Here is a 14,566-nt window from a genome sequence, read left to right on the forward strand (position 1 = left end):
AATACTGTTTTAGCCAAGTCAAATATATGCACTTTCCTCTGTATTGTTATAGTGCTGTGCAAAAAATAAAAAAACCCAAAGAAGTCAAAGGTCACTAGCACCAGGGGATACCTATTTTGAGATGTGGGAAGTGTTAACTTTGCAAAGATAAAAATAAGAGAGATCTTACTTTTCATAAATTTCCTTTGTTTTTTCCCATGAGCTTTTCTTTGTCAGATGTTTTTTTTTAACTTAATTTCCATAAAAATTCAGGCAAAGACTTTGAGTTCTGCAGTATTCCTCCTGTATTTTAAAACATTTCTTTTGCAGTATTCCTCCTGTATTTTAAAACAGGGCACTGGAGATTTATCACATCTTTATTACTTACTAATATTAAAGAATCCATATTGTCCAAGACAGATTTTGATCCAAAACACAAACTGTTAAAGTACAGTTGAAATAAAGCAAATGGTTGTATTGTTTTTTATTTGTAAAATATTGTTCATTCTTTCTATTATATATTTTTTCCTCTCATTTTTCACCCCCATCACTGCTGAGTCTTTTAACTTCCATGTCCTGTCCTGTCTCCCTGCCTCTGCTGTAAACACCTACCTTAAACTGAGTCTCCTTCCAGAGCCGTAGAGTGGGAATGATGGGGTTTCTTCCCAGGTGGGACTCCAGGGAACAGCGATATATTTGTCTTGTTTTATTTAATCCTCTTTCCTGAGCAGTTGTTTAACTGGGTCAGTCAAACTCACATAAGGACAAACACAAGACAAAGTTCAGTCAAAGTACATCCACTGGATATGAAGTTTCTTTTGGAAATATTTGAGTGAAGTTGTGTACAGTTATGTTGAAGTGTCCTGACCCTGACCCACAGCTGGCTGAGAGGCTCCCTGCTGGTGAGAAAGACAGTTTGAATTGTTTTGCTCCTTGGGTTGTTAACTGTGTGCCATTGAATCACATGCATCGGCCTCTCCTGCCTCCAGGCGGCGCCGGGAAGGCCGACATGTTCCAGACTGATTTGACCTATGGTGGCTGTGAAGAAGAAAAACTTTTGTTTTTAGGTCTGATGGTTGAAGGTTAAACGAGAGAGGAGAAATAAATAGGATTTGTATAAATATGAGTGTGAATGGTGATGGTGAATCTGTGTGAGTCTGTGTGTGTGTCTGCTCTTTGTATATAAAAATATATGTGGAAATTCGTGTCATGTTCTCACAGTGTTTCATCTTTTCTTTATTTTATCCGTGACATCATCAGATAAATATATAACAATAACATTGTATTAACAGACTCAACACAGGGAGCAGGGCAGTACAAAGGGCATTGATGACAACATATTTAAACGAGGGGCGGGGCTTAATTCTGTGTTTAATGATGATGATGATCACTGCAGTGTGAGAGGGTAAATCATGGGCAGCTTCCACAGTGAAGAGTGAGTCACGATTAGAGAAACTCACTCTTCCACAGACTCGTGGCTTCCGGCCATGTCATCGTGTTCTGAGCTGTCAGACCCAATCAGCATAAAGACTGTTGGGACATGAGGTGTGTGTGTGTGTGTGTGTGTGAGCGGCTTTGACAGACATAAGGAGGAAGTGAAATGAAGGCGATGTCCACACCGAGAGACAGACTGAACTGAGATCAGTTTGGATATGGAACAGCAGAACTAATGTAGAGTATAATGTCTTGGTAGGCAGAGTGTAGTACTCATGGTTGTGACACTATAGTACACTGTACTCGTGTACTATAGTGTAAGCTAGAGTTACTATAAATCCAGTTGACAAACTGACAGTAGCAGACCGTGTTTACTTTGCAGTGTGTTGAATATTTTTTACATTATATATAGAGCTCTGACCTGCAGAGGTCACCACAGGGGGGCGTCTGTCTCCATCGATATACTGTATATTTGCCCTCAGTGAATCCATGAAACTTTCTTGTCTCTGTCCATGTCCAACATCATCATGTCCAGACGTCTCTCAGCAGATTTTTTATTGCGATCTACTTATGTGGAATATTTCCTGTGAGGTGGTCGGATGTTGAAGTAGATCCTAACTTTACTTCTAAATGTGCCAGATGCAGGTCAACACTGTCAGAAATGCATCTCATCTGGAGTTCATCTTCTTTCCCCAAAGCTCTTTCTGTTTTGACCATCTGTTCTTGTTTTCCCCATATTATTTTAGTTGAAATAAAGTAAACTTGAGGCCTCTGAAGCCACTCATCTCCACTTTACTTCAATTAGTCATGGCTCAGTAGTGAAAGCGGAGAGATTTAGTTTTGGTGGAGCTGAGAGTCCAGTCCAGTGCTGTGGAGAGAAGACTGTGGAGTAGAGAAGCAGCCGTGTTCATGTGAATGCACCTGGAAATGTAAAGGGTAAAATGTAAGTCAACACCTGAATCTGAACACACGTTGACCAACACACACTGTCACAAACACACCAAGAAAATTAAATATAAACCTTTGGCAAATTCAATCAGGCAAAATGACCAGAAAACCAGCTGCTACAATTATGTTACTTACACAAAAATGGCTAGGGCTCTGCTTTTTTCCACAATATTAGCTTTACGAAAACAGAAATGAAAAGACCAAATTCCCAAACCTTAACTAAAAGAAATACAAACAAATTAATTTAAGAAATAAAAGGCAAAACACCAAAAAAAAAAAAAAAAATCCCATTTTTACCAAACGAGAGCAGGTGAAATAAAATTAGTTAGCTGATGTAACAAATACATCTAAATGTTAGCCAATAACACGGTGTCAATAATGTATATAAAATAGCTATGAATCTGTTTTTAGTATTATACATTTTGCTAATAAATGAATATATTATATATTCAACAAGAATTGACAAAAGAATAACCAAATATGACATAAAGTCATCACAAAAACATTGGCTCTAATGACAATAAACAAGCAATAAAAAAGTCAGACAAATATATCTGCACATATATTTTCACCAGTAAAATCTGACATTTCCTACAATTCTAACTTTAATTGTCACAAACGTCATTCTGCTGCCATTTCTCCTCCTCGTCTTCATCCTCCTTCATCACCTCTGGGCAGGGAGCGTGACAGTGGAGCACTGTCTCATTTCCTCTCCACTGTGTGTGCATGTGTGGCTCTGTGCTGTCAGACTGTTGTTGCCGCTGCTGAATCTTCTCGGCCTGCAGTGAAGTTGACATGAGAGGCTTTGAGCAGAGGAGGGCACTGCAAGGAAGACAAATCAGCCATGCATGTGCGCACCGTCCTGCACATGCACCCGCATTCACGCTGAGTGGACACTTTAAAAATTTAATAGACCTTCGCTACATACTTGCCTTCATATGGTTGAAATCTTTTTGCTCTGAGGCGGATTTTTCTGCAGAGGTTACACTGCACCAAGTCCTTTCAGGATTTCACCAATCCTGCTAAGATAAGGACAGTGTGACTGAAACTGAAACTGAGAGAGCACTTAGCCCTCTCTTAGACTTTCAGAAGTATTTTGGAGGCAAACTGTGGGGCGGGGGTTGAAGGGGGGGCTCTCACAGAAACCCATCTCCTTCCACTTCAGAGGCAAATCAGTCAGATATGGCAGAGCAGCAGGGACACCGAGGCTGTTTGAAGACACGCTCCCAGGCTCTGGGCTCCGTCAGAACATTTAAAATAACTTCCACCATGATAAGATTCCAAATGTATTTTCAAAACATTTAGGTTGGGTCTGAGACAGGGTCGACATGATAAACCCCTACGTCTTTGTTCACCAAGTAAATTGGATGAAAAACATTTTATTTTCTTTAAACAAACTGTTTTTGTCGTCATAAACAAACTTCTCTCTAGGTAACCATTGGTTCACTTGGCTTTTCTTTAGTGTCTTAAAGCATGCAGGATATTGATAAGGCTAATCCTTCACCCACCCCCACCTCATCTGGTTGTGGGTAGAAATACTGCCGCCCACCTCCCACATGTGCACATACACAGATATTCCATCAAATCTCCCTTACTTATCTTGGCTTCTCCTCCCCTGCAATAGCTCCGTATCAAATAGGTAGTGCCGCCCCCTACTTTGGGAACCACTGCAGAAGAAATAGTTAGCCCTGTCTACAGTTGCATGCAATATACTCTGTTACCAATTTTTGTGCCAAAAAACTGCCAAGGTTTTTCTGAAGCTTTTTCCTAGAAAATAATAATAATTTTTCATCACCCATTTTCAGATTTTAGTTTTAAAGGCCAATTCAGGAAAACCTACCAATGTTTCTGGAAACAGGATTTACATGAGCAATTTTGTACAAATTCACACACTGGACTTTTTGTATCTTGAAGCATTAAGCAGCTCAGCACTGAGCCACAGACATATTTCCCTGCGTTCACAAAGTACACAGCATCATTATTTATATTATAGTACAACACCGAGCTAAAGATAGACACCTGGTCCAGGATCCTGGGACGGCGTACTAGCCAAGTGCCTAGAAAGACACAAATGTCCTCCAGTGACGTTAAATTATAATGAGATTAAAGAAACGGGCTAATGGACCACCTCAGTGAGACTGTGACCGTCGTCGCCCGCAGGCAGAGAGGCTCAGTCAGGAGGCAGAGGGAAGGGTGAGAGATTGATGAAAACTAGACAAACTTAACGTATTTAAATGAAATACTGAAGGATGACACATCTGCTGGGAGACATATGTAGATGTCGTGTGTTTGTTTTTACTCCCAGGAGGGAGGAGGAGACTGAGTGGAGAGTGTGTGTTTGTCTGCGGAGAGAACACACACGCACACACACAGTGAACTGATGATAGTGTGTGTTCAGTGCATACTTGCGAGGCTTTAGTGGCATCAGAAACAATGGCTGCAGGAAGTGAAGTGATGAAAGATTATGCAAATATGAAATACAAAAATACACTTCAGATCTGTAACACTCACACTAAGTGACATTTAAAAAAATATATATTTTACTACAACAAAAACGAGTCCTGGTGTGGAGCTCAGAAAGAAGTTTCTTTTGATCATATATGTGATCTCATATTTGTGATTGTATTTTCCTCTAAATGGGATCACACTGAAAATGTCCTTAAATCAATTACAGATCCTATAACTTACTGTTACTGATTTTTCTGATATTTGTACTAACCTTGTGTGGGTTTTTCTGGTTTCTACATTTCAATGGAAAATTCAATTCACCTTTAGACACATTAGGTTGAGATGAGATAAAACGCCACAAAAGCCCTATTGTGAATTTTAAATTAAAAAAAAATATAATTTCTCTTTAGAATCTGCTTCATGTGATCTATGTTCTGTATAGTAAACAATAATAATATTTAGCAGCGTCTGGTCTGGATCAGTATCATGCCTATTTTTTCACTCATGTATGTGTATGTGTGTGTGTGCACTTTTTACACCCCACTGTGCACTAAGTGGGGCAGATTAAATTAAATCTCCCCTCTGCTCCTCTCCGTTGCTTTTAGGGAGCAGTGATAACGTTCATTAGCAGAGACCACGGTGGTTTTTTTGGAGGCAGATGTTCACATGTTGCCGCAGTGGCTCTAACAAGAAGTGATGTGAAGGTAACATAATACAGCTGCACCTGCACCACTGAGTAGGGTTTAATCTTGTTTCTTGTGCGTGTATGGAAGCGTTAGCGTAAAGGTTTGTGTTTGTTTACACATCTTTACTTCACCTTTTATTAATTCATTTATTTTAGGGATGTTCGATATGAACTTTTTGCCCATGTCTGATATACCGATAACGTTGAACACTTAATTTCTGATTTCCGATATCAACCGATATCAATACAGCGGGGCAGTGGTGGTAGTTAAGTGTTGCCTGCTAACTAAGGTTAATAAAACGTTTTAACAATACAATCCCCTGATTATCAATATAGATTAATAAAATAGGCTACAATGCTGCCATCCAGTGACTATAGGTTTTTTTTTATCGTTATCAAGTTAACAGTTATGGGTATGTGAGTGGGGGTGAGCAGGCATGCTGAGAGTGTGTGTGTGTGTATGAGGAAGATAAAGTAAGGAGAGTGTGACAGGAGGAAAAGGTGTTTTTGGAGAAGCTAGTTTGAGAGCGATAAAGGAGTTTAGAATGAATTGTATTTCAATAACAGTTGTTCAGAGCACTGAGGCATCTGACTGGTTTGTCACTGCTTTGTCAAACTATTTTTAAGGCACACATCATTTCGCAAAACCCAGCCATTGTGTTATAGGGTTTTCGATATCGGAGGAAAAACATTTAACAATTCTTACAGGATATCAGAGGAAAAACATTTAACAATTCTTACAGATATCGCAAAATGCTAATATTGACATCCCTAAATTATTTGATCAGTAAATATTTCCCTGGTAAGAATGAATGTCATTCCTGACGCTCGGTATAACAGAACCACAGTGATGAACACTGTTACATCTGCAGGACCTAAAATGTGTCTCTATCAAATAATAGGTCTCCATGCCCACAGGGTTTTCTTGCTTCCTTTGACCGACATCATGACCGCCACATCACCTCCTGCTCCCCTGTACACCATCAACCAAACTTTCTCTTGGTCAATTGCGTTTAAGGTTATTTTCCATTAAATAGGATCACATTTAAAACAACAATAAACTATGAAGACATTATCGCATTAATATTTGAGTGGACATGTTGGTTTCAGTCCTCCGTCTTCCTGGTGGAAATTCCCTGTCCCGGTACTTCCTGTTTGATATCGCACGTGTTTAACATGTCAATCAAGACGACAGGAATCGAAACTGACGCCAGCGCCGCACAGAGACTAAAGCGCTCGAATCTTCTGAAGAATGATGACAACACCATCGGCTTCTCCCCGGTTTGCCCAGAGTCATAAACTGATGTTTTGTTTTTTCTGTACGCACAGCTGCGGGTCCAGCGGCGGAGGTCGGAGCGCTCTGAGCCAGTGCAGCTCCTCAGCTCAGCGCTCAGACAGCAGTCACTGCTCCTCACTCTGTCCACGCTCCACAGCCTCAGTGGCCGCAGCGGGATTCCCTGCTATGAAACGATCACCATAACCAGCGTGTTTTACCCTTTTCTGTTTTGGCCACATTCTCCATTCATTTACAGCTCAAGACAGGAAGAAGAAAGACAGAACTAAATCTGGAAGTTTTCCTGTGCTGCCTGTCGGACAGGAGGGCAGCAGCGATGGGAGTCCCGGTAAAATTAGTGATGACTCTGCTGGTTCTCAGTGTGTCAGGTGAGTGTCTTTCTGTCAGATACTCCTGTGGCAGGACAGCGGGGTTCTTTAGTGGAACATCTCTTGGCTGTAGAACAGCACACATCTGCGCTGTTCAACAGCATTTTAATCAATTTGTAGCTTAAAACACTACTGTGACGTCATTATTAGTGTTTAGTTGAAATGTCTGTTAGTCATAAAAATATATATTTTTTAAAAATTACATTATTGGAGAAGAAAATAAATGTAGTGAAATGTTTAAACACGTGATTCGGTGACAATCAGACACGCGGGATTAAACAGGAATTTAATTTTAATATCGTGTTTGTGATATTTGTCGTAGATTGTAATTTAACATAGCATTCAGTATTAGACTTGACTCATTTGTCACTGTGGTTTTCTTACTGCTGATTAGGCAGCTGGACATCATGGCTTCAACTCTATACACACGCACGCACACGCACATACTGTGTGGCCCTGTCTGTGCCTGTGTTGAAATGCTGAACCTGAACACTGACGTCATGTGACATGTACTGTGCAGAAGTCGTCTCCCAGTTTCAATCAGTGACTACTGTAAAAATGTGGAGCTGTTCGTGATGCTGAAACAGAGACTGGAGATGACCCGGCAGAGAGCTGTTCGTGGTGCTGAAACAGAGACTAGAGATGACCCGGTAGAGAGCTGTTCGTGGTGCTGAAACAGAGACTGCAGATGACCCGGTAGAGAGCTGTTCGTGGTGCTGACACGACTTCCCCGCACATCGTTTTCTCTCAGTCAACAAACCAAACGTTTGACGGATTTAATTAGTCGCTGTGGGTTGAACTGTGCCCTGAATGACGCTCTGGGACATGTCTATAATGAAATAATTTCTGACAGGCCAGACAGGCTGGCCTGGGAAGGACCCATCAGCTGAGGCGCTGGCTAACTACGGGTCCTTCCCTTGTGGTTACTGTTCTCGTAAAATTGTCACCTTCACTAACCACATGTAATAGAAGGCTGAAGGAGGATGCTGATGCTGAGTGCGTGACTCCGCTTATATCCATCATCTTCCTACAATAATGCATCAGACGGACTTTGTCAGTCATTGTCTAACCCTTTTTTAACCTTTCTGACCTTTCACTTTTTTCTGTTCTAAGGAACATGTCCTTTCCTCCTGCTGTTCTTATTATTATTATTATTGTTTACTATACAGAACATAGATCACAAGAAGCAGATTCTGCAGCGATTACAGATTAAGAAACTCTTCACTTCTTAACATTATAAAAGTCTGTACGTCATCACCACAGTCTCTGCCACATTGGGAGCGTCGATGATATCAGCCAACACTGTGACAAAAGTGTTAATGTGTTCAGCGACAAGTCTTTATGACATGAATTAAGTGAAAAAAAGCAATAAAAAGAGCAGGACAGATTTGCTGTCCCGTCAGTTTTTGTTTTTTCTGATTGAAATTGACTTGAAACAATCTTTTGTGTCTGAGTCGCCGTCCTGAGAGATGACGTCAACAGTATTATAGCCATGATAAATTATTGACTTGTGGAAAGTGCAGTAAAGTGAGGATGTGTGTAAGCTTCAGGTGTGTGTGCTATTGGTCCTCCTTGGTCTACTTACAGCCTCACACACATTTTACACTCACCTGCCTGCCGTTAGTGGTCAACAACAGTATGTTTTAAAAAATTCCTTTCACATTGAATCTGTGTGACATCAGTCAGACTTCAGTCTACTGTAGTTGTATCTCCAACATTTTCTCTAGAAAAACACATCACAACTAAAACATCAACTAATGGTAAAAACAAGTTATTTAATAAAAAATAAAAACATTTTGTAAATTTAAAAAGTCAAATGTATAAAATAGTTTTTTTATATTTTACAGTTACAATGTGTGTGTCAGTGTGTGTTTGTTTGTGTGTCTCATGTACCTCCCTCCTCTCGCCGTCTAATCCTGACAGACACAGTGCTGTGGTTTCAAACCTCCCTCAGGTGTTTAGTGTCATGTCATGTCATGGCTGCTTACACGGTGGCCTCGTGGAGGTTAATGTAGAGTGACCATATGTTGAGCACACCTTTTCATGACAACAGGATATATATATATTTTTCTACATATATTGTGTCTCTGTGTGTGTTTGCAGCTGCGTTGTGTGCAGACGTAGAGGAGCGCCTGGTCAGTCATCTGTTGTCTCCAGATCGCTACAACAAGCTGATCAGACCAGCCGTCAACAACAGCCAGCAGGTCACCATTTATATCCAGGTGTCCCTCGCTCAGCTGATTAACGTGGTGAGCAAAAAATCCATGTCTCCGTATGGGCTTCTCATGTTCAATGATAACAACCTGTCCCGCTGCTGCAGCCGTACAGTACGAACCATCTGTGTCTGTGTTTCAGAACGAGAGGGAGCAGATAATGACCACCAACTGTTGGCTCACACAGGTTTGTGTCGACACAAATATTTTTCATGTCCCATAAAAGGGTTTTCACTAACACGCCTGTATTCACGTGACTTTTCAACTCATCCGTTTCTGCTGCAGGTGTGGAACGACTACAGGTTAATGTGGGATCCTGCACAGTACGAAGGGATAAAGAAAATCCGGCTCCCGTCACAACACATCTGGCTTCCAGATATCGTGCTCTACAATAAGTACGTTTATTTTTTATGCAAACTTTTTTTTAACATCCAAGTTTTTTAATAACCTGTCACTTTACAAATCTTTAATTTATATTCCCCTTTTTTCTGAACCGTCTGTCAACTGTATTGGAAGCTATTCCCTGCTGTTCACTCAGTGTCCACTAGGATTGCTCACTCTTGACTGGCTATCCTCGATAAACGGATGAATTAAAAAAAAAAAGATTTTCAACTATTTATCGTCTTCTTCACACGTTTCATATCATTAGCTCTACACGGATAAATTAAAAAAAAACAAAATAGATTTTCAACTATTTATCGTCTCCTTCACACGTTTCATATCATTAGCTCTAAACCTGAGCGTGACTCGGTTTCACGGCTCTGCTCTTGGAGCTTCTCTCACATGAACAGCAGTGTTTTCCCCTCTGTTTACACCAAAGCTTGTAGTCATGAAACTTTAAGGAGCAGAGACCGCTGATCAGCTGAAAACCTCTAAGAGAGCGTGATGGTTTAAACGACATAATCACAGGGACAGTAAAGGAGTGTGGTCAGTATGGGGGGCGGGGGCCAGAGGCTGCAGGGAGCAGGTGTGCTCTCTACATTTTTAATTCAGCTGCATATTCACAGTAGCCTGAAAGCATCAGAGACCGAGGGTGATGGTTGGATTCCTGACCTACTTTATAACTGGTGGACCACGTATCTATAATGCATCACTGACAGCGACGGTTAGATGGAGAAAAAGGTCTGTCTCAGCAGATCTGTGGTAAAGGGAAGTTGGTGCCGTGTTGCTGGAGTGAGGCTCGCTGCTGAGCAACGACGATGAGATGCTGGGCATGAATTTCAACCCCCACTTAGCCCTCCCACCCCCATGTGTCTTTCACCTCTGCAGAAGCGTAATGACAGCCATTATTCATCGTACACTGAGTACTCTGTCATCCTGGATAGTCACTGTGGAGAAGATTTTGTGGTTTCTGTTTGAATGCCACGTCCGTTACCAAGTGAATACTAACTATTTCATCATCATTGTTTCAGCTGATCCGAAGCTCCAGGTGATTCAGTCTCGTCCAAAGCTTTTGAAAGTTTAGTTTGGTTTAGGAAGGTTCTCAAAGAACCCTGGATTAAATATTGTTTTGATCTCAGAAAGTGACCTTTAACTTACGAGTACTTTGATGATGGTCGATTTATCTGCTCCAGATTTGTTCATCACATTTATGACCCCGGTGTTTTAAAAAATAAAAAAATTAAAAAATTTTTATTCAAATTTGAGACAGCTAAGTAAAACTACATACTACTACCATGTATCACTAGTACTACTTCCTGAAATGAGCCAAAAACTGTGATTAAAAAAAAGATCCAGTGTGGCTGCGGTCTGACTCACTGGGCTGCCAGTAATAATAATTAAATGAACGTGTGTGCACAGTGTGACCACTGTGACCACTGTAACCTGACACTCTGTATTATTGAGGAGATTAAAGCCTTAAAGCAGCAATAAAAACGTGCAGCAGGTCGGTAATCTTCATAAATGGATGTAATTAGAAGCTGCTTTCAAACGTTTTCTCTCCTTTGAACCACTTACTGTATGTCATTAATATTCATTTGTGAGTTCGGTTTACTCCGCTCTTCATCAGCTGCTCATATATTCCTTTGGATAATTTACACAGTCATGAAGTTAAAGTTTGGTCGTAGGAGGTTGAACCCAGCAAAAGTTGACTGAATATGTATTTTTGGATGACATATATTAAATAAATGTTTTGGTAATGTAGACATTTAAAATGTAAATCTCTTTATTCCTCCTTGTGACATCATCAGTGCTGATGGGACCTATGAGGTCTCCTTCTACTCCAATGCCGTGGTCTCCAACAACGGTGAGGTGGCCTGGCTCCCGCCGGCCATCTACAAGTCGGCCTGTAAAATCGAAGTCCGCGATTTCCCGTTCGACCAGCAGAACTGCACGCTCAAGTTTCGCTCTTGGACCTACGATCACACGGAGATCGATCTGATCTTACTCAGCGACTTCGCCTCGCGTGACGACTTCAAGCCCAGTGGTGAGTGGGACATCGTTTCACTGCCGGGCCGAAAGAACGAAGACCCCGATGACATCAGGTACCTGGACATCACCTATGACTTCATCATCAAGAGGAAACCTCTGTTCTACACCATCAACCTGATCATTCCCTGTATTCTGATCACGTCTCTGGCCATTCTGGTCTTCTACCTGCCTTCAGACTGTGGTGAGAAGATGACTCTGTGCATCTCCGTTCTTCTGGCCTTAACTGTGTTTTTACTCCTGATCTCAAAGATCGTACCGCCCACGTCTTTAGCAGTTCCTCTGATCGGCAAATACCTCATGTTCACCATGGTCCTGGTCACCTTCTCTATAGTCACCAGTGTTTGTGTGCTCAACATCCACCATCGCTCACCCAGCACTCACACCATGCCACCCTGGGTCAAGCGTGTCTTCCTGCACCAACTCCCCTCATATTTGTTCATGCGCAGACCCGGCAGTTCTAATATTCGGGAAAAGTTCCGGAAAAAGCACCAGCAGCAGTTGTACTCGGATCAGAGGCCGTGTGGACTGGAGGGGGGGGCTGTGAGCGGTGGGGGACTCTCAGATTCTTCCTCATCCTTTTATGTCAACGAGGAATCAGCCAAACACTATGGCTGGAAGGTCAGCAACTTCTCAGAAAACACGGAGTTCAGGAGGAGGATGACGCTCAAAAGCCACATTGATGTGGAGGACGCAGTGGACGGCGTTCGCTACATCGCTGAGAAGATGAAGAGTGAGGATGATGATGAAGGGGTAAGTGTTTGGAAGATGGAGCCTGATAAGATCGGCTCTGGTTTTTCTGTATTGTCAGGACAATTTTATGCCTCAGAGTTAGTTAATATGAACTGTGCTGTCGGGTGAGAGCGAAGAACATCCTCACTTCCTAACATGCTGTCAGAGCCTATACATACCATAATATACCATCATGATGTTAGCTTGATGTTATCTTCTTCCTGAGCAGGTGAGCTCGCTGACATCAGCATTCACTTCCCAGAAGCATTAGCTCAGGCCTGAGAGCAAAACATTAATAACAGTTATTTAATAGAATGAAGATTATGTTAGGAAACACATGTTGTCAATATTTATTGTAAAAATGTAGCGTCAACAGTTTTTATGTTAAAGAAAGCGGTTCTCAAAGTGGGGGGTGTTCCTCCCTAGGGGCACAAAGCTTTTGTGTCAGTGAGCAGATTGGATTTAGACGGGGTGAGAGCAAAGAAAATGGATTGGAAGTTTAATGTTTTTTTGGACCTCACTCATCTACAGGGAGAAAATAAAAACAGATGGAAATAATTCAGAGCTGCTTTGTTTAAGATCCTTCGATGAAATTTGTTCCGAACCATTTTCACCTTGAAAGCCTAGAATTTACATGAAAATTTCCACCATATTTTACTTATTATATTATTTATTGTCTTTAATCTGTTGGTGTGACTGTAGGACGGCATTCATTAAACTGTATAACGAGATTATAATTTTCCTCCAGATTATTGAAGACTGGAAGTACGTGGCCATGGTGATCGACCGCCTCTTCCTGTGGATCTTTGTGTGTGTGTGTGTGGTGGGGACGCTCGGCCTCTTCATGCAGCCCTTGTTCCAGAGCTACAACACTCCCGTAGTGGATGACCTGGACCACAGTGAGGCCTAACAGCCAGAGACGACGATGGCCATCCATCTGAACCTGATCAGGACTTTGGATTTGACTCCCAAACCTTACAGTCTGAGCGTTGATGGAACTGTAACACATATCCTGACATGTTTGCCTCACAGGTCACTCACCATATTCTGATGCACTTTAGCCCCTAATACACCACCACACCTGCTCCCCTCCAGACCAGTTCTTCTTTTCTTCCAAGGTTTCATCCTTCACCATGACATTTTCATTGATTTAAAAAAAAAATCATTTTAAAGGGGCTGAGCTGCAGGAATATGGCTTGGAAATCAGAGGGAGAAAAGGCACAGATTGGTCAAAGTCTTGGCCTGTTTACATAACACTACATTGGATCAGTGTTGTTAGCCTTAGTTCACCGTAAACACAAACAAATCCAAGGCCAAAATGAATGAGTGGAAGTTGTTATGAAAATGCTAGAAGGTAACAACCTTGAATAATGACCACATCACTGTTGTCATCAGGTCAAAAACAAGCAATAACTCATCGACTCATTCACTTTATACCAACTGCAGTCGTTCACTGGTGTGACCTCATTGACTCACTATGTCTTCTATCATACTATATATATATATTTCCCAGTTATTTCAAAATGGCTCATGAATAACTTATAACTTATAACCATTCACTGCACTTGTCTGTTAATGTACTTATAGCAGCAGAGTCGAATCCTTTTTTTTAAATAAATGAATTAAACAGTATCTCTCCCTTTATTCATTTTTTCACTGGCTGGTTTTGTCATGTAAATGTTCATTTTCTATCTGGGTAATAAAATGTGTTTCATGATAGAACCATCAGGGTTCAGTCAATAATTCCATCTTTTTAGGAATTGTTAATTAAATGAGTAATTCTGGTGAAAAATTAACAAGAACGTTCGAGATGCGCAGATAGGTTTGAGTTTGTCAAATGTAAAACACACACACGTGGAGCGTTGACTTTGACTTAATCCTACTTGTGTATCGACAGCCTTTGAATTAAGTTCAATTCATTGATCTCATTATCTTCTTTGCTGATCCACCTTCTCTTATAAATCACACACTTGACGTCTGCATCAATTTTCATTAAAACGTTGATCATGTGAGGGGATGGGCTAATGAAGTTGACGTA

At 41.2% G+C, this 14,566-nt stretch overlaps 1 protein-coding gene across 1 annotated transcript; it reads left to right on the forward strand.

Annotated features, from left to right (window-relative positions):
* The first annotated feature begins 6,208 nt into the window (after positions 1–6,208).
* chrnb5b (cholinergic receptor, nicotinic, beta 5b) lies at positions 6,209–14,150 on the forward strand. Its single transcript, XM_008327151.3, has 7 exons — positions 6,209–6,775; positions 7,027–7,156; positions 9,260–9,405; positions 9,512–9,556; positions 9,655–9,764; positions 11,559–12,549; positions 13,277–14,150. Exons 1-7 carry the CDS (start codon positions 6,671–6,673, stop codon positions 13,436–13,438), a joined length of 1,689 nt encoding a protein of 562 aa, XP_008325373.2. The 5' UTR covers positions 6,209–6,670; the 3' UTR covers positions 13,439–14,150.
* Positions 14,151–14,566: the final 416 nt, after the last annotated feature.

Source organism: Cynoglossus semilaevis, chromosome 15 (assembly GCF_000523025.1).
Source record: "Cynoglossus semilaevis isolate Cse_v1.0 chromosome 15, Cse_v1.0, whole genome shotgun sequence".
Lineage (NCBI taxonomy): Eukaryota > Metazoa > Chordata > Actinopteri > Pleuronectiformes > Cynoglossidae > Cynoglossus > Cynoglossus semilaevis.